At 40.9% G+C, this 20,611-nt stretch overlaps 1 protein-coding gene and 1 pseudogene across 2 annotated transcripts in view; one reads left to right on the forward strand and one right to left on the reverse strand.

Annotated features, from left to right (window-relative positions):
* Positions 1 to 20,611, reverse strand: part of SRPX (sushi repeat containing protein, X-linked) — a 153,558-nt gene that overhangs the window by 42,606 nt on the left and 90,341 nt on the right. For both annotated transcript variants that reach the window (XM_018043937.1, XM_018043938.1), the window contains one exon: positions 4,963 to 5,084. In XM_018043937.1, coding sequence (XP_017899426.1) covers positions 4,963 to 5,084 — 122 coding nt within the window. The remainder of the gene's footprint in view (positions 1 to 4,962; positions 5,085 to 20,611) is intronic.
* Positions 13,419 to 16,840, forward strand: LOC102178157 (annotated as a pseudogene).

Below are 20,611 nucleotides of genomic sequence, written 5' to 3' on the forward strand. Positions count from 1 at the left end.
AAATTTGTTTTCTATCTCTGTGAGTCTATTTATTTTGCAGAAATATTTGAGTTCCTTTAGAATGTATTCAAAGTTAATTTGTTATCAACTTAAACCACTATAAATAGTTTATATATACATTTCATGGTGACCAGAAACCTACAGTAGATACACAAAGGATAATGAGAAAGTAATCTAAGCATACTGCTAAAGTCATCTAATCACATAGAAAGAGAACAAGAGAAGAAAGTAACAGAGCAACTATAAAACAGCCAAAACAATTAAGAAAGTGGCAATAAGTATGCATCTATCAATAATTTAAGTGGACTAAATTACCTAATAAAAAGAAAGGGTAGCTGAATGGATTAAAAAAAATCAAGACCTATCTATGTGGTGACTACAAGGGACACAATTCAGATGTGAGGACACACAAAATGAAATTAAAGGAATGGAAAAATATATCCAATGCAAGTGCAAACCAAAAGTAACCTGGATAGCTATGCTTAGACAGAATATTTTAAGATAAAGACTATAATGCTCTAAAGAAGGGTGATTCGTAGTGATAAAGGGTTCAATCCAAAAATAGGATATAATATTTGTTAAATATATATACGTGTGTGTGTGTGTGTGTGTATAACTGGCACAGTGGCACTTAAATAAATAAAGCAAATATTAACAGACCTAAAAGGACAAATACAAGGAGAAGGATAGTAGGGGACTTTAATATCCAGCTTACAACAATGAATAGATCATCAAAACAGAAACAAGGCAAAATGGTTGTTTGGGGAGGCCTTGCAAATACCTAAGAAAAGAAGCAAAAGGCAAAGCAGGAAAGGAAAGATATTACCCATCTGAATGCACAGCTCCAAAGAAAACCAAGGAGAGATAAGAAAGCCTCCTAAATGAACAATGCAAAGAAAGAGAGAAAAGCTATAGAATGGGAAAGACTAGATCTCTTTAAGAAAATCAGAGATACCAAGGGAACATTTCATGCAAAGATGGGCACAATAAAGGACAGTAATGGTATTGACCTCACAGAAGCAGAAGATATTAAGAGGTGGCAAGAATACATAGAAGAACTATACAAAAAGTCTTAATGACCCAGGTAACCCAATGATGTGATCACTCACCTACAGCCAGACACCCTGAAGTGTGAAGTCAAGTCGGCCTTAGAAAGCATCACTATGAACAAAGCTAGTGGAGGTGATGCAATTCCAGCTGAGCTATTTCAAATCCTAAAAGATGATGCTGGTAAAGTGCTGCACTCAATAGGCCAGCAAATTTGGAAAACTCAGCAGTGGCCACAGGACCAGAAAAGGCCAGTTTTCATTCCAATCCCAAAGAAGGGCAATGCCAAAGAATGTTCAAACTACTGCACAGCTGTGCTTGTTTCACATGCTAGCAAAGTAATGCTCAAAATCCTTCAAGCTAGGCTTCAACATTACGTGAACCAAGAACCTCCAGATGTACAAGCTGGATTTAGAAAAGGCAAAGGAAACAGAGATCAAAAAGCCAATATCAGTTGGATCATTGAAAAGGCAATGGAATTCCAGAAAAAACATCTACTTGTGCTTCACTGAGTAGTCTAAAGCCTTTGACTGTGTAGATCACAATAAAATGTGGAAAATTCTTAAAAAGATGGGAATACCAGATTGCCTTACCTGCCTCCTGAGAAACCTGTATGCAGGTTAAGAAACAACAGTTAGAACCAGACATGGAACAACAGACTGGTTCAAAATTGGGAAAGGAGTACATTAAGGCTGTATATTTCCACCCTCCTTATTTAACTTATATGCAGAGTACATCATGTGAAAGGCTGGGCTGGATGAATCTTAAGCTGGAATCAAGATTTATGGGAGAAATATCAGTAACCTCACATATACAGAAGACACGACGCTAATGGCAGAAACAAAAGATGAACTAGAGTCGCATGATGATGGTGAAATAGGAGAGTGAAAAAGCTGGCTTAAAACTCAACATTCAAAACACTAAGATCACGGCGTCTGGTCCCAACACTTCATGGCAAATAGATGGGGAAACAATGGGAACAGTGGCAGACTATTTTCTTGGACTCCAAAAACACTGTGGCAGTGACTGCAGCCTCAAAAGATGCTTGCTCCATGGAAGAAAAGACATGACAAACCTGGACAGTGTATTATAAGCAGAGACATCATTGTGCCAACTAAGGTCTTCAGTGAAAGCTATGGTTTTTCCAGTAGTCATGTATGGATGTGAGTTGGACCATAAAGAAAGTTGAGTTCCAAAGAATTCATGCTTTTGAACTGTGTTGTTGGAGAAGTCTCTTGAGAATCCCTTGGACAGAAAGAGATCAAAGCAGTCAATCCCAAAGGAAATCAACCCTGAATAGTCATTGGAAGGACTAATGCTGAAGCTGAAGCTCCAATAGTTTGGTCACCTGATGAGAAGAACCGACTCTTTGGAAAAGACCTTGATGCTGGGAAAGATTGTGGACAAGAGGAGAAGGTGGCGATAGAGAATGAGATAGCTGGATCATCACCGACTCAATGGACATGAATTTGAGCAAACTCTAGGAGATAGTGAAGGACAGGGAAGCCTGTCATGTTGCAGTCCATGGGGTTGCAATAAGTCAGACGCAACTGAGCAACTGAACAACAACAACAATAAGGAAGCACCAGAAATAGAAAAATCACTTTTATAATTGTAGCGAAATGAATAAATACTTAGGAGTAAACTTAACCAAGAAGTTTAAGGACTTTTACATTGAAAACAATAGACATTCTATTTCAAAACTGTGAAGCATTTGGTAAAAGCACAAGGCAGTGTGGTTCACTGACTGTGATCCTCAGACCACAAGCATCAGCAACACCTGGAAACTTCCTAGGAATGCAAGTTCTCAGGCCCCACTATAGACCAAGTGAGTCAGAAACTCTGGGGCTGGGGTCCTGCACTCTTTATCAGCCCTCCCAGAGATTCTGAGGCAGGGTAAAGCTTGAGATCCACTGCACAAGTCTTTTATGCAGCTTATTTACTGTTTAAATCATTAGCATTAGCCTACAGAGGTCTATAGTAGCCCCAACATATACAACCTGAATTACAGAAATTTTCTTAAATCAGATTTTTCTATCCTTCAAAGATTCTCTCTGTATATTTGCAATCCAGAAAAACTCTTTGTTAAATTCTGCAGCGTTCTTTTTAGAAAAAAAAAAATCATTGACATACCATAGCATATGTATAGGTAGTTCTAAATGTGCAATAGCTTCATGAAATCTACTTTGAGAATTTTCAAATTTTTCAGATGGCAACAGCCCTCTCACATTTTCTTATCTTCAATTTGAAGTGTTGGGAATGATACAGATACTCTTAAAGAGTACTGTCACCCCTGGAAATAGTAAAGCTGATTCCCTTTGAATCACTTAGCACCAACATAGCACCAGGCACTGTGCTAGGTACTAGGTAGCAAATTCGAAAAGATCTAGTTCTGACCTCACAAGTGTCACCCCTACAGAGGTACTAGATACAAATGCAGGAGGACAAAAATGAATACATAAAAGCTGATGAGTGTTCCCCGGCTTCTCCTTCAGCCAACAAAAGAGAATTCAGGCCTCTTTATCATTTTCTATCCCTGGCCTTCTGAATTTTTGATCCTGTTGTGGATGGGCCTGTTGTGGACTCTGCGAGGAAACAGGTATAAATCAAATGTGTGGTGGGTCAAAAATCAGATGGAATGCCGCTGAGCAACTAAGCCCATGTGCCACAACTATTGAACCTGTGCTCTTGAATCCAGGAGCTGCAACTACTGAAGCCCACATATCTAGAGCCCACGCTCCATAACAAGAGAAGCCACTGCAATGAGAAGCTTGCACACCACAACTAGAGAGTAGCCCCTGCTCGCTGCAACTAAAGAAAAGCCTGGGGAGCAATGAAGACCCAGCACAGCAAAATATAAGTAAAATTATTTTTTAAGGCAGATGGAAAATAAGGAAATTAAAAAAAATAAATTATGTCACTACATAACAACACTTGCTAAAGACATATTTCCATCATGATAAGGAATTTCTGTGAACTTTTTTGAAAATCTGTGATATGGTTCACCAAGTTTTATTTCATTTTCTTCTTCCTGAGTATATACAAAGACCATATTTCCCAGTCTCCCTTAAACTCTGATCACAATCATGTGATGAGTTCTGGCCAATGGATTCAGAGTCAGCAATTGTATGCTTCCAATATGACACACATGCACATACACAAATGGCATTCTTTTTTCACTCTTTCCCCTTCTTTGTACAACCCGGAAGTAATATCTTCTGGGATGTGGATGCTACAAGATAGTGGAACTACCAATAGCTTGGGACCATAAGAACAGAGATCTACCCCCTCCTCTACAGAGCATGAGAGAAAAAGATAGATGAGAAAGGAAGGTTTTTAAGGAGCTTTGCTTTTTCTATTATTCTTTTCACAGTGGTCAAAAGACACAAGTAAAAGTTTGAGTCGCTCTGAAATTACCTTTTGGCTGCTAATTTTTGCTTTTTTAATGCACCATTACCGAGAGTCCGAACACCATGATTCTGGCATTATACGTTACCAAAATAAAACAGTTGTTAAAATGGGGCTATGGATATGCGCCCTGGAAGCATGGAGGAACAGGATGCCAAGCCTGGAAAGGCTAAACTGGATGCCTGCCCTCTTAATAAGACCAAAGACTGCTTAAGGTCCTTTTTGTATTCTCTCCCCTTTCCATCCCTCCCCAGCCAAGGGAAAAATAAACACAAAGACAAAGCAAAAACACCTGGGGGAGGGGAGAGGAAGAACCCTGGTGATTACTCTCTGCATTATATATTTCGATAAGCAGCCACATGCCAATTAACGTGGTTATAATACTCCCAGAACAAAAGTACTGAAACATTGCCTGGAATCAAGACTCAATAGACAGAAATCAGGGACCCTGATCAGAAAAAAGTACATTTATAGGTAACAACATTTAAGAGGAGAACTTCCCCCTACCTGAGCTGCAGGGCCAGGGCTGGAGGCATCACCTTTGCTCCTATCCTGCCGATGAGGGTTGGGAACACCCCTACCAGCTCCACTACAGTGATGTGTCGAAGATCCAGGCCACACTGTGCTTGCTGGAAAAAAAAAATCCAAGATAGGAGGTGTAAGTATAGCTAAAGAAAATCCATGTCAAACTACAGGCTGACAGAAGCAGCGCTGTTCTGTTTGGGGAAGTTTCTCTGCCCACTCCATACTGTCCTGAAGATAGTTGAGAAATCGGGGTTAAACTAATGGCTATAAAACCAAATACCTTCCTAAAGGAATCATTCAGAAATGACTTGGCAATGAGATTTTGAAAACCTAAGCAAAATGACAGTGTATGTATTTCCAGGTGGGGTGAGAATTTGCATGAGCCAAATTTCCTAACAAGTATCAAAGACCACCTCCAGAGGATTTTTATTTGTATTTGCAAGGACAAAAGATTACTTCTAGTGTCCCCTTATCTGCCCATTCTTCCACCCCTCACACTCACCAGCCCAAAGCCCACACACACACTAACATGGTGAAGAAACTAGGATAAGACATTCCAACCCCCATCTGATGCCATGCTTTCTTTCTTTTTTTAACAATTGGTGACCTGGGTTTGGTGGTTGCCACCAAATTCCCAGGTGGCACTAGTGGTAAAGAACCCACCTGCCAATGCACGTAGACCTAAGAGACAGAGATGCAGGTTCGATCCCTGGGTCGGGAAGATACCCTAGAGGAGGGCATGGCTACCCACTCCAGTATTCTTGCCTGGGAAATTGCATGGACAGAGGAGCCTGGTGAGCTACAGTCCATGGGGTTGCAAAGAGTCACACACAACTGAAGTGACTTAGCACATATGCACGCCTGCACCCAGTGGACACCACTTGATGACCTGGCTCTGGTGGCTGGAGGGATTACAATGCTGGGTCACACATGACTCTAATAGTTTTTACTGGGCTACCACCTCCAGGTCATTGCAGAGACAGCAAACTAAAATACGCCCCCAGTTTCTGTGAAATAGGTCTCATTTTTTCTCCTGGATCTTCAGCCTTAAGGACAGGTTTCAGGCTTGGCACACATCTTGAGACCTACAGAGAGGCTCTCAGGGAATACAGGCCAGGGACACCATTTTTGTTCTCTCCCTCTGGACAGTCCCCCTGCTATGCCCAGGCAGGGGAGATGATATATGGCCTCATCCACTACAGACTGAGGCTCCTGTCACTTCCAGACCAGAAAGCCTATTTGGGAAAATTTGAGAGTTGCCTGAAATGGGCCTTCCCAGTACCACCCAGGCATGGCCTGAGTCACTGCCCTACCCACTCTGGAGTGTGGCCCCCAGCTGACAGGAAGAGTTGGTGAGAATACCTGGAAGCTGTAAAACCCAGCAACTCTTAACTGAGAGGTGAGTGAGCAGAGCTGATGGCTGCCAGAGCAAAGGAAGTGGCCCTGTTCAGCCAGGGAACTTGATATTTGAGTCGGCTTGAGTCAAGGTCACAAACTAAGAACATCCGTGGCATTGAAGGTGCTTTTCCCACCATGCCCAGGAATGGAAAACCATTCACAACCTCACTTATAACTGAATCCTACCTTCAGATCACCTGACCAAGGAACTGAAGCCTAACACACCAGAAGCTGTATCACCCAGCCAACAGCCCTGCTTATGGTGCATTTGAACAGAACACAGACTGTAGCTTTCTCTGTCTGCAGAGCAAAACTGGTGTCCTTACCTAGGCAAAATATTCAGTGCACACTCTTGTTTGACTTGGGTCCCCAGACCATGAGCCATGCCAACTCCGGGTCCCTTCCTGCTGCTTTGCCAGAGGAGAGAAGCTAATTCATAGCCGCACCTACAGCTGGGCATATTACCCAGTCTAAAGCATCTAGTAAGCCTGAGGAGAATCTAGAATTCATGAAGCACATCCTACAGCTGCATTTGGGCAGGGAACTAAGATGGCAGACCTACCCAGCTGTTCTCAGTCAATGGCACACCCCTGCCACCAAGCTCAGAGCTCAAACTGATGCTTCAGCCAACCAGACCCTAGTAGCAAGCCCCACGTTCCCAAGGACATTACCAGCAGATATATCCAGAAACCTAACAGAGCTGACTGAAGAATTGTCTCTGCCAAAGTAAACCTGAACTGTCTGGAAAAGGAGATCACATACTCAAATGAATAGATACCAATAAAAAGAATCAAGGATCATGAAAAAGCAAGTGTGTCTGATACCACCAAATGTAATTAATAAAGGGCCAATAACTGACCCTAAGAAATTGGAGAGCTATGAACTTTCAAAGAATTCAGAATAATTCTCTTAAAGAGGTTTTGTGAGCTATAAGAACAGACAACTAAATGAAATTAGAAAAAATGAACAGGAGTTTGACAAAGAAATATAAACCATGAAAAAAAAATCATACAGCTGAATAATAAAATAACTGAAAAATTCAACAGAGAGCCTCAAAAGCAGATTCAACTGTGCAGAAAAATAAGAAACCTGGGAAACAGATCATTTGAAATTATCCAGTCAGAGGAACAAAAAGGAAAAATAATGAAAAAGATTGAAGAGAGCCTAAGGGACTTATCGGACACAATGAAAAATATTTGCATTCTGGGAATTCTAGAAGGAAGAAAGGGACAAAAAGTGTATTTCAGTAAATAATGGCTGAAAAATTCCCAATCCTTGGGAGAGAACTAGACATCTAGATCCAAAAAGGATGCCAAATAGATTGAACCCAAATAGGCTACACCAGGACATATTATAATTAAATTGTCAAAAGACAAAACCAAAGAATTTTTAAAGCAACAAGAGAAAAGAGAGAAGTTACATACAAGGGAACCTCCATAAGACTATCAGTGGTTTAATAATGGAAATTTTTCAGACCAGAGGAGAATGGTATGATGTATTCAAAATATTGGGAGGAAAAACTGTCAACCCTAGAAATTCCATATCCAGTAAAGCTCCCCTACAGAAATGAAAGAGAGACAAATACTTTTCTGAAAAAAACAAAAGCTGAGAGAGTTCATCACCGTTAGACCTGCTTTATAAGACTTCTTTGAGTGGAAGTACAGTCAGCCCTCCATATCCACAAGCTACAGATGCACAAACTCAACCAACCATGGACCAGATACTATATGTAGAACCAGAAGATCAATGTATGTGGAACCCATAGATACAGAGCACTGAAAATGGGATGTAAGCATCCATGGATTTTGGGGTCCACAGTGAGTCTTGCAACCTATCCCCTGCAAGTACTGAGGAATAACTATAAAAGGACAATAACTAACATCATAAGAACATAAGAAGGCAGTGTAAAACTCACTGGAAAGGGGGAAACTTAGTCAAAGTTGGGTTCTGTAATATGGTAATAGTGGTATGTAATTCACTTACAGCTCTAATTTAAAAGTTAAAAAACAACCATGGTAGACAGAGACAAGATGGCAGAGTAGAAGGATGTGAGCTCACCTCTTCTGAGGAAACCACGAAAATCACTAACTTCTGAACAACCAACAAAAAAATGCTGCTGCTGCTAAGTCGCTTTGGTCGTGTCCAACTCTGTGTGACCCCATAGACAGCAGCCCACCAGACTCCCCCGTCCCTGGGATTCTCCAGGCAAGAACACTGGAGTGGGTTGCCATTTCCTTCTCCAATGCATGAAAGTGAAAAGTGAAAGTGAAGTTGCTCAGTTGTGTCTGACTCTTAGTGACCCCATGGACTGCAGCCCACCAGGCTCCTCCGTCCATGGGATTTTCCAGGCAAGAGTACTGGAGTGGGGTGCCATTGCCTTCTCCGCAAAAAAATACTAGAACCTATCAAAAAAGATACCCTACATCCAAAGACAAAGAAGAAGCTACAAGATGGTAGGAGGGGGGGCAGCGCAAAAGTGATTAAATCAACTCCTGGCCATCAGGTGGGCAGGCCACAAACTGGAAAATAATTACGCCACAGAAGTTGTACACAGGAGTGGAAGTTCTGAGCCCCACATCAGGCTCCTCAGCTAGGGGGTCTGGCAACAGGAAGAGGAGCCTCCAAATCCTCTAGCTTTGAAGGCAGTGGGGTTTAATCACAGGAATTCCATAGGACTGGGGAAAACAGAAACTCCACTTTGGAGGGCACACACAAGGTCTTTGGCACACCAGGAACCGGGGAAGAGAAATCAGTGACCTCATAAGAGACTGAGCCAGACCTACCTGCTAGTATTGGACGGTCACCTGCAGAGGTTAGGGGAGGCAACTGTGGCTCACTGTTGGGACAGACAATCACAGCAGTAGTTTTCAGGAATACACATCAGCATGAGCCCTGCTAGAGGCCACCATTTTCTTATCAAGACCTGGACCCACCCAACGGCCTGTAGGCGCCAGTGCTGAGATGCCTCAAGCTAAACAACCAACAGGACAGGAAAACAGCCCCACTTGTGAGACTGTTTTAAGTCATCCTGAGCACATAGCTGCCTACTAAACACACCCCTTGACACTACCCTGCCCAGGAGATGGACATGGCCCTGCCCAGGAGATGGACAAGACCCAGCTCCACCTACCAGTGGGCAGGAACTAATCCCTCCCACCAGGAAGCCTACACAGTCCTCTTAGACTGCCTCATTCATAAGCGGACAGACAGAAGCAAGAACTACCGCCTGTAGCCTGCAGAGTGGAAACTGCAATCAGAAAATTAGACAAAATGAGACAGCAGAGGTATATGTCCCAGATGAAGGAACAAGATAAAACTCCAGAAGAACAAATAAGTGAAATGGAGATAGGCAATCTGCCTGAAAAACAATTCAGAGTAATGACGGTAAAGATAATTCAAGATCTCAGAAAAAGAATGGATGCACAGATAGAGAGCACCTCAATATATAAGACAAATACTAACAGACATAAAAGGAGAAATTGACAGTAACACAATAATAGTGGGGGACTTTCACACCCCAATTTCATCAATGGATAGATTATCCAGACAGAAAATCAATAAAGAAACCCAGGCCTTAAATGATACATTAGACCAGATGGAATTGATATTCATGTAGCATTTCATCCAAAAGCAGTAGAAAACACATTCTTCTCAAGTGCACCTTCTTCGACATAGATCATAGAAATGTTTTCTTAGATCAGTCTCCAAAGGCAAAAGAAATAAAAGCAAAAATAAACAAATGGAACCTAATCCAATTTATAAGCTTCTGTGCAGCAAAGGAAACCACCAGCAAAATGAAAAGACAACCTACAGAATGGGAGAAAATATTTGCAAACAAGGCCAACTGACAAGGGGTTAATATTCAAAATAGCAAACAGCTCATATAGCTCAATATAGAAAAAACAAACAGCACAATCAAAAAATGGGCAGAAGACCTAAACAGACATTTCTTCAAAGAAGACAGACAGATGGTCAATAAACACATGAAAAGATGCTCAACATTGCTCATTACTATAAAAATGCAAGTCAAAATTACAATGAGGTATCACTTCACACTGATCAGAATGGCCATCATCAAAAAAATCTACAAACAATAAATGCTAGAGAAGATATGGAGAAAAGGGAACCCTCTTGTACTATTGGTGGGAATGTAAATTGATACAGCCACTATGGAGAACTGTATGGAGGCTCTTAAAAAAAATCTAGGAATAAAAAGTCTACAAATAATAAATGTCAGAGAGAGTGTGGAGAAAATGGAACCTTCCTACACTGTTGGTGGGAATTTAAATTGGTACAGGGATTATGAAGAACAGTGTGGAGGTTTCTTAAAAAACTAAAAATAGTGATACTCCTGCTGCTGCTGCTAAGTCACATCAGTCGTGGGCATACATCAAAAGAAAAACATGATTTAAAAGGATACACACACCACAATGTTCATTGCAGCACTATCTACAATATCCAAGACATGGAAGTAACCTAAATGTCCACTGATGAATGGATAAAGATGTGGTACATATATACAATGGAATCTTATTCAGGCATAAAAAGAATGTAATAATGCCATTTGCAGAAACATGGATGGACCTGGAGTTTATCACAGTAAGTCAGAAAGAGAAAGACAAATACATGACATCACTAGTATGCAGAATCTTAAAAAGTGACACAAAGGAACTCAATATGCAAAGCAGAAGCAGACTCAGAGAATGAACTATGGTTATCAGGGTGAAGGGCAGGAAGGGGAGACAGCAGGGGTTTGACAGGTACACACTGCTATATTTAAAATATATAATCAACAAAGACCTATTGTATAGCACAGGGAACTCTGCTCAATTTTTTGTAATAACCTAAGTGGGAAAAGAATTTGAAAAAGAGTAGATACATGTATATGTATATATATATAACTGCATTACTTTGCTGTTCATCTGAAACTAACATTGTTAATCAACTATAATCTAATATAAAACATTTTTTTAAAGATACAGAAACTTAGTTAAAAAATACCTAACATGGTAAAAATAACTAAAATTACAATAATCTGAGGTATACAATATTAAAAACTATGTAAATTGTAACATCAATAACCTAAAATGGGAAAGGAGTATAATTTAAAGTATAAAGCTTAGGATTTGATTGAAATTAAGTTGGTATTAGTTTAAAATAGTGTGTTATAATTTTAAGGTGTGTTTTTTTTTTTTTTAATGTAAGCCTCATGGTAACAGCTTCTTAGGTGGTGCTAGTGGTAAAGAACCTGTCTGCCAATGCAGGAGACATAAGAGATGTGGGTTCGATCCCTGGGTTGGAAAGATCCCCTAAAGGAGGGCATGGAACCCAGTCCAGTATTTTTGCCTGGAGAATCCCATGGACAGAGGAGCCTGATGGGCTATGGTCTATAGGGTAACAAAGAATCAGACATGACTGAAGTGACTTAAAACACACACTCATATGGTAACAAGAAGGGAAAAACCTGAATTACAAAAGAGTATGATAAAGTCAAAGCATACTAATACCACACAACATCAAAACACAATGAAAGAAAAGAAGAAACAGCTGATCTATAAAACAACCAGAAAACAATTAACAAAATGGCAGTATCTTCTTATTTATCAATAATAACTTTAAATGTAAATGGATGCAGTTCTCTAAATGAGAAACCAAATGGATAAATGGATTTTTATAAAAGATCCAATGATATGCTCATTGCAAGAATCATTTTGGCCTTCAAGATATACAAAGGAAATGTAAAGGGATGGAAAAATATTTTAAGCAAACAACCCAAAAAAGTCAGGAGTAGTTATATCAGACAAAATAGGCTTTAATTTTAAAAATGGTAAAAGGAAACAAAGAAGGTCATTATATAATGATGATAGGATCAATACATCAATAAGTTATAATGATCATATTTATGTGCCCAATATTGGAAAACTGAGATTCATAAAGCAAAAACTGATAGACCTAAAAGGAGAAATAAACAGGACTTTAATACCCAACTCTCAACAATGGATAGATCATCTAGACAGAATCAATAAAGAAACAGCAAATTTGAACAACTCTGGCTTCCCTGGTGGTGCAGAGGTTAAAACGTCTGCCTGCAATGTGGGTGACCTGGGTTCGATCCCTGGGTCGGGAATATCCCCTGGAGAAGGAAATGGCACCCCAGTCCAGTATTCTTGCCTGGAGAATCCCATGGACGGAGGAGCTTGGTGGGCTACAGTCCATGGGTCACAAAGAGTCGGACACGACTGAGCGACTTCACTTTCACTTTCACTTCATAGACCAAAAGGGGCTTCTCAGCTGGCACTAGTGGTAAAGAACTCATCTGCCAATGCAGGAGACATAAGAGACAAGGGTTTGATGCCTGGTCAGGAAGATCCCCTGGAAGAGCACATGGCAACTCACTCCAGTATTCTTGCCTGGAGAATCCAATGGACAGAGGAGGCTGTCAGGCTATAGTCCATAGGTTCACAAAGAGTCAGACATGACTGAAGGTAGTTAGCATGCATAGACCAAATATACAAAACAGACATACACAGAATAGTCTATCCAACATCAGCAGAATACACATTCTTCTCAAGTGCACATGAAACATTTTCTAGAACAGACCATATGTTGCTGCTGCTGCTACTAAGTCGCTTCAGTCATGTCAGACTCTGCGCAACCCCATGGATAGCAAGCAGCCCACCAGGCTCCCTGGGATTCTCCAGGCAAGAATACTGGAGTGGGTTGCCATTTCCTTCTCCAATGCACGCGTGCATGCTAAGTTGCATCAGTTGTGTCCAACTCTGTGTGACCCTATGGACAGCAGCCCACCAGTCTCCTCCGTCCACAGGATTCTCCAGGCAAGAATACTGGAGTGGGTCGCCATTTCCTTCTCCAGACCATATGTTAGGCCACTAAATAAACAAGTCGTAGAAAATTTAAGAAGACTGAAATTATACCAAGTATCTTTTCTGACCACAGTGGTACAAAATAAGAAATCAATAACAAGAAGAAACTGAAAATTCGCAAATACATGGAAATTAAACAACACTCTCCTGAATAACATGGATCAGGAAGAAATTAAAGGGGAAATAAAGTATCTTGACACAAAAATGGAGACAACATATGAAAACTTAATTGCACAACAATAAAAATCAACATTAAAAAGCAAAAAATTTCCCAAATTAACAACCTAATTATGCCTTAAGGAGCTAGAGAAAGAAACTGAACCCATAATTAGCAGAGGGAAGGAAATAAAGATTAGAACAGAAATAAATGAAACTGAGAACAGAAAAACAGTAGAAAAGATTAACCAAACTAAGAGTTGGTTCTTTGAAAGATAAACAAAATTGACACTCCTTTAGTTAAACTAAGGAAAAAACTAAATCAACAAAATTGTAAATGTCAAAGGAGACATTACAACTGATACAACAGAAATACAAAGTTCCTAAGAGGCTATTATGAATAGCTCTATGCCAATAATTCGACAACCTAGAAGTGGAAAAATTCTTAGAAACATAAAAACAATCAAGAGTGAATCATGAAGGAATGGAAAGTCTGAATAGATCAATTACTAGTAAGGAGATTAAATCAATAAAATAATAAAAAAAAATTTAAAAATCTCCTAATGAAGTAAACCCAGGACCAGATAGCTTCACTAATGAACATTACCAAACATTTAAATAAGCAGGGTGACAATATACAACCTTGACGTACTCCTTTTCCTATTTGGAACCAGTCTGTTGTCCCATGTCCAGTTCTAACTGTTGCTTCCTGACCTGTACACAGTATAGTACTGGCATAAAAACACATCCTGCCCCCGCCAAAAAAAAGCAAACGGGACAGAATTGGGAGCCCAGAAATAAACTCAAGGATATATAGTCAACTTGTATTTGACAAAAGAGCCAAGAATACTCAATAGAGAAAAGTCAGTCTTTTTAACAACTAGTGCTGAAGAAACTGGATATTCACACATAAAAAATGAAACTAACACCTTAGGTTATACTACTTACAAAAATGAACTTGAAATGGATTAGAGACTTAAATAGAAGATATGAAACTATGAAATTCCGAGATGAAAACACAGGAAAAAGAGCTCCTTGATATAGCTCTCGGCAATGATTTTTGGATATGACACCTTAAGCACTAGCAACAAAATGAAAAAACAAAAAACAAGTGGGATTACATGAAGCTAAGAAGCTTCTGCATAGTAAGAGAAACTATCAACAAGTATAAAGACAACCTACAAAATGGGAACAAAAGACACTTGCAAGCCATTTATCTGATAAGGGATTAATATCCAGAATCTCTAAAGAACTCATTTAACTCAACAGCAAATAAATAATTCAATTTTCAAATGGTCCAAAGGCCTGAATAGACATCGCTCCAAAGAAAATATATGAAAGGCCAACAGATACATGAAAAGATGCTAAATATTACTAGTCATTAAAAAGCATATCAATATCATAAGATAATACCAAATGCCTATTAGAAGGGCCATCATTAAAGAGACACATAACAGCACAGCTGGTCTACATGGATGCAGTGTGCTGGGCTGTGGCCATGCAGTGCTCTGCTGCTGCTGCTAAATTGCTTCAGTCGTGTCCAACTCTGTGCGACCCCATAGCCAGCAGCCAACCAGGCTCCCCCATCCCTGGGATTCTCCAGGCAAGAACACTGGAGTGGGTTGCCATTTCCTTCTCCAGTGCTTGAAAGTGAAAAGTGAAAGTGAAGTCGCTCAGTCATGTCTGATTCTTAGTGACCCCATGGACTGCAGCCCACCAGGCTCCTCCATCCATGGGATTTTCCAGGCAAGAGTACTGGACTGGGGTGCCAAAGCCTTCTCCGTGAAGTGCTCTGAGTCACTTGCAAATGGTGTCTTTGGGCCACAATGTTGCACTTGTCTCCTCCTCACCCCTGTTAAGCACTCCAACCCCAGTAACCCTGTAGTCTTCTTCAATCTGGATACTGGAGGGGAACAAGATGGTCTAATTGCCTTAAAATTGCTTGCAGGTATTATGCCCAAAACTGCAGAAATTTTTCAAGCATTGTGTACAGCAAAATTGTGTACAGAACACTAACCCAGGTGGTGGTAGTGGTAAAGAACTTCTGTCAGTGCAGGAAACATAAGAGATGTGAGTTCAATCCCTGGGTCAGGAAGATTCCCTTGGAGAAGGAAATGTCAACCTACTCCAGTACTCTTGCCTGGAAAATCCCATGGACAGAGGAGCCTGGTGGACTACAGTCCATGGGGTCGCAAAGAGTTGGGCATGACTGAAGTGACTTAGCAGTCAGGTACAGGAGAAACAGGCATTGGACTCACTACTGGGAAACTTCTCTATTTGGAAAAAAAAAAAAAAGTCGCTCAGTCGTGTCCGACTCTTTGCGACCCCATGGACTGTAGCCTGTCAGCCTCCTCCATCCATGGGATTTTCCAGGCAAGAGTACTGGAGTGGGTTGCCATTTCCTTCTCCAGGGTATCTTCCTGACCCAGGAATTGAACCTGGGTCTCCCAGATTATAGGCAGACGCTTTACTGTCTGAGCCACCAGGAAAGTGGTGAAATTGAAAAGATGCCTTTTTCATCAAATCAAGAAATTTATGATTCAGGGTGGAGACTTCTCCAGTTAGAATGGGACAGGTGGAGAAAATATTTATGATGAAAAATTTGAAGATGAAAACTTCCATTATCAGCATAATGAGGGGGAATTACTGAGCCTGGCAAATGTAGGCTGCAAGACAAGCAATTCTCAGTTCTTCATCATGACAGTTCAGACTCCTCACTCATGGGAAACACGTGGTGTTTGGGCAGGTGATGAAAGGAATCGGTGTGGCAAGGATTTGGGAAAACGTGGAGATGAAAGGTCAAAAAACTGCCAAATTGTGCATTATTGCACAATGCAGAGAACTGAAGGAAGGGGATGATTGGGGATTATTCCCCCAAGATAGTTCTGGTGACAGTCATCGAGATTTCTGAGGATGCAGTTGTAGATTTAACAGATGTAGATGAAATTTTACCAGTAACAGAAGACTTAAAAATATTGGAAATTCTTTATTCAAATCCCAGAACTGAGAGATGGCCATTAAAAAAAAAATACACCAAAGTTTTAAGGTATGTGCAAGGCACGAAAGTTGCAATTGAGAAAGCACGTGGATCAAAGCTGCAGCCTGTTGCTTTAAGCTGTGTGCTGAATATTGGAGCTTGCAAACTGAAGATGTCCACTGAAAATGTCTGATTGGCAGGGAGTGGTTGACAGTTGCTTGGAGGTCCTTGAAACAGACTCCAAGGCATTGTACCATAAAGCCCAAGGGTGGCCAGGATTCAAAGAATATGATCAAGCATTGCCTGACTTTAAGAAAGCCCAGGAGATGGCACCAGAAGATAGAGCTATTCAGGCAGAATTGCTGGAAGTCAAACAAAAGATAAAGGCACAGAAAGATCTGCAGCCTATGCAAAAATGTTTCATAAAGAATTCAGTTTTGGTTAAGTATTGAGAGTCAGTTCCTAGGTAGGCTGATAAGAAGTCCTGAGGAGGAGAAAGGGCTCTGGAGTTTTCAAGGAGGAGAAAAAGACAAAGGGTTTTTCCCTTTAAGCCCAGAGCAGATGATTACACAACAAAACAACTCATATTGCTCAAGGATATGTTTTCCCTTAAATTCTACCAATGATTATATAAAAACAATGTATCCTGCTTGAGGACATGTTTCTCCCTTTTGAGAACCTTCTGACTAATCCTGTCATTTAAAAATGTATATTATGGGAGCAGCTCTGGTAAAATCTTTCTACTGTTATTTTTAATCCCATTATCTTAAAATGTATATTGTGGGAGTGAGTCTGGTAAGACCTTTACAACCTTGAGACATTCTTTTGATTTCCTGCAATAACCAATTAAAAACGTATATAACTCCCTTGCTAAGACTAGCAAGGGGGGCACTCTCTGTTCCCCCCTGATGTCTATGTCAGAAGCTTTCTCTGTTTTCATACTTTAATAAAACTCTGCTACACAAAAGCTCTTGAGTGATCAAGCCTTGTCCCTGGTCCCAAAGCTAAATCTTCTTTGGGGATCATGAATTCGACACCTGAAGCTATCAGTATGCACTGAATTACTTAAGCAAACAAATAATAAGGGGAATAATAATATAGGGAATAAGAAAATTTAAGGGTTTATCTATTATGTATGATCCTTGATGTGTTTGCTTTGATGCTTCAGTTCCCCATTGTTTCAGTTCAGTTCAGTCGCAGAGTCATTTCCGACTCTTGGCGACCCCATGGACTGCAGCACGCCAGGCCTCCCTATCCATCACCAACTCCCAGAGCTTACTCAAAAGCTCATGTCTATTGAGTCAGTGATGCCATCCAACCATCTCATCCTCTGTCGTCCCCTTCTCCTCCCGCCCTCAATCTTTCCCAGCATCAGGGTCTTTTCAAATGAGTCAGTTCTTCACACTAGATGGCCAAAGTATTGGAGTTTCAGCTTTAGCATCAGTACTTTCAATGAATATTCAGGACTGATTTCCTTTAGGATGGACTGGTTGGATCGCTTTGCAGTCCAAGAGACTCGCAAGAGTCTTCTCCAACACCACAGTTCAAAAGCATTCTCACATCCATACATGACTACTGACAGTCTACAAATACTGATAGGGATTCAGTCTTAATAAACCAGTGCTACAAAAGGGGGAAAGAAAAAAGACATGTAACAAATGCCACTGAGGACATACAGAAAATGGAAAGCTCATGTACTGATCATCACGATGGTCTGATCACTCACCTAGAGCCAGACATCCCGGAATGTGAAGTCAAGTGGGCCTTAGGAGCCATCACTAAAAAACAACTAGTGGAGGTGATAAAATTCCAGTCGAGCTATTTCAAATCCTGAAAGACGATGCTGTGAAAGTGCTGCACTCAATACAGCAGCAAATTTGGAAAACTCAGCAGTGGCCACAGGACTGGAAAAGAAAGGCAATGCCCCCAAAAATTCTCAAACTACCGCACAACTGCACTCATCTCACACACTAGCAAAATAATGCTCAAAATTCTCCAAGCCAGGCTTCAACAGTAGGTGAACTTCCAGATGTTCAAGTTGGATTTAGAAAAGGCAGAGGAAGCAGTGATCAAATTCCCAACATCTGTTTGATCATCAAAAAAGCAAGAGAGTTCCCAGAAAAACATCTACTTCTGTTTTATTGACTATGCCAAAGCCTTTGACTGTGTGGATCACAACAAACTGTGGAAAATTCTTCAAGAGATGAGAATACCAGACCACCTGACCTGCCTCCTGAGAAATCTGTATGCAGGTCAGGAAGAAATAGTTAGAACTGGACATGGAACAAGAGACAAGTTCCAAATCGGGAAAGGTTTACATAAAGGCTGTATATTGTCACCCTGCTTATTTAATGTATGCAGAGTACATCATGAGAAACGCTGGGCTGGATGAAGTGCAAGCTGGAATCAAAACTGTGGGGAGAAATATCAATAACTTCAGATATGCAGATGACACCACCCTTATGGAAGAAAGCAAAGAAGAACTAAAGAGACTCTTGATGAAACTGAAAGAAGAGAATGAAAGAGTTGGCTTAAAACTCAACGTTCAGGAAAATAAGATCATGGCATCTGGTCCCATCACTTCATGCCAAATAGATGGGGAAACAATGGAAACAGTGAGAGACTTTATTTTTTTTGGCGGGGGGGTGGGCTCCAAAATCACCAAAGATAGTGACTGCAGCCATGAAATTAAAAGATCCTTGATCCTTGGAAGAAAAGTTATGACCAACATAGACAGCATATTAAAAAGCAGAGACATTACTTTGCCAACAAAGGTCCGTCTAGTCAAAGCTTTGGTTTTTCCAGTAGTCATGTGTGGATGTGAGAGTTGAACTATAAAGCTGAGCCCTGAAGAACTGATGGTTTTGAACTGTGGTGTTGGAGAAGACTCTTGAGAGTCCCTTGGACAGCAAGGAGATCCAACCAGTCCATCCTAAAGGAAATCAGTCCAGAATATTCATTGTAAGGACTGATGCTGAAGCTGAAACTCAAATACTTTAGCCACCTGATGTGAAGAACTGACTCTTTGGAAAAGATCCTGATGCTGGGAAAGACTGAAGGTGGGAAAAGAGAACGACAGAGGATGAGATGGTTGGATGGCATCACTGACTCAATGGACATGAGTTTGAGTAAGCTTCGGGAGTTGGTGATGGACAGGGAGGCCTGGCGTGCTGCAGTCCATGGGGTCACAAAGAGTCGGATACGACTGAGCAACTGAAGTGAACTGATGTACTGTTGGTGGGAATGTAAATGGGTACAGCCACTAGGGCAAACAGTAAGGCAGTGACTCAAAAAAATTAAAAATAGAACTACCTTGAGAGCTTGTTTGGAGGTTCTAGCAGGGGAGCGCAGCTACTTGTATACCCTTGACCAAAGACCAGTCCTCCTCTATCGGGGATGGTCGTCCTCTTCGACCGAGCGCGCAGCTTTGGGAAGGACGCACATGGAGTGGTGAGGGAGGAAGGGGACACCCGCCTAGCCAGCCAGATCAGCTGAATCAACCCTGGTGATCAATGGGGTGACAGATGTCACAACCAGATCGCCCTCACATCCAAGGAAATGGCAACCCACTCCAGTATTCTTGCCTGGAGAATCCTATGGACAGAGGAGTCTGGCAAGCTATAGTCCATGGGAGTCACAAGAGTCAGACAACTTAGTGTCTTAGCCTTAGTAGCTAAACAACAAGAACAAATACTGCATTTTATATATATCATTTTCTTCATCAGGGGACATTGTGTGTATACCTGTGGCGGATTCATGTTGATGTATGGCAAAACCAATACAATATTGTAAAGTAACTAACCTCCAATTGAAATAAATAAATTTATATTTAAATAAAAATAGAACTACCATATGATCCAGCAATTCTACTTCTGCATATTTATCCAAAGCAAAACACTAACTTGAAAAGATATAAGCACCCCCATGTTCTCTGCAGCATTATTTACAATAGTCAAGCTATGGAAACAACCTCAATGTCCCTTGATGAAGAAAATGATATATATAAAATGCAGTATTTATTCTTGTTGTTTAGTCACTAAGGCTAAGACATTAAGTCGGGCTTCCCTGGCGGCTCAGAGGTTAAAGCGTCTGCCTGCAATGCAGGAGGCCTGGGTTCGATCCCTGGGTCGGGAAGATCCTCTGGAGAAGGAAATGGCAACCCACTCCAGTATTCTTGCCTGGAGAATCCCACGGACGGAGAGGCCTGGTGGGCTAC

The sequence above is a fragment of the Capra hircus genome (genome assembly GCF_001704415.2).
Source record: "Capra hircus breed San Clemente chromosome X unlocalized genomic scaffold, ASM170441v1, whole genome shotgun sequence".
Classification (NCBI taxonomy): domain Eukaryota; kingdom Metazoa; phylum Chordata; class Mammalia; order Artiodactyla; family Bovidae; genus Capra; species Capra hircus.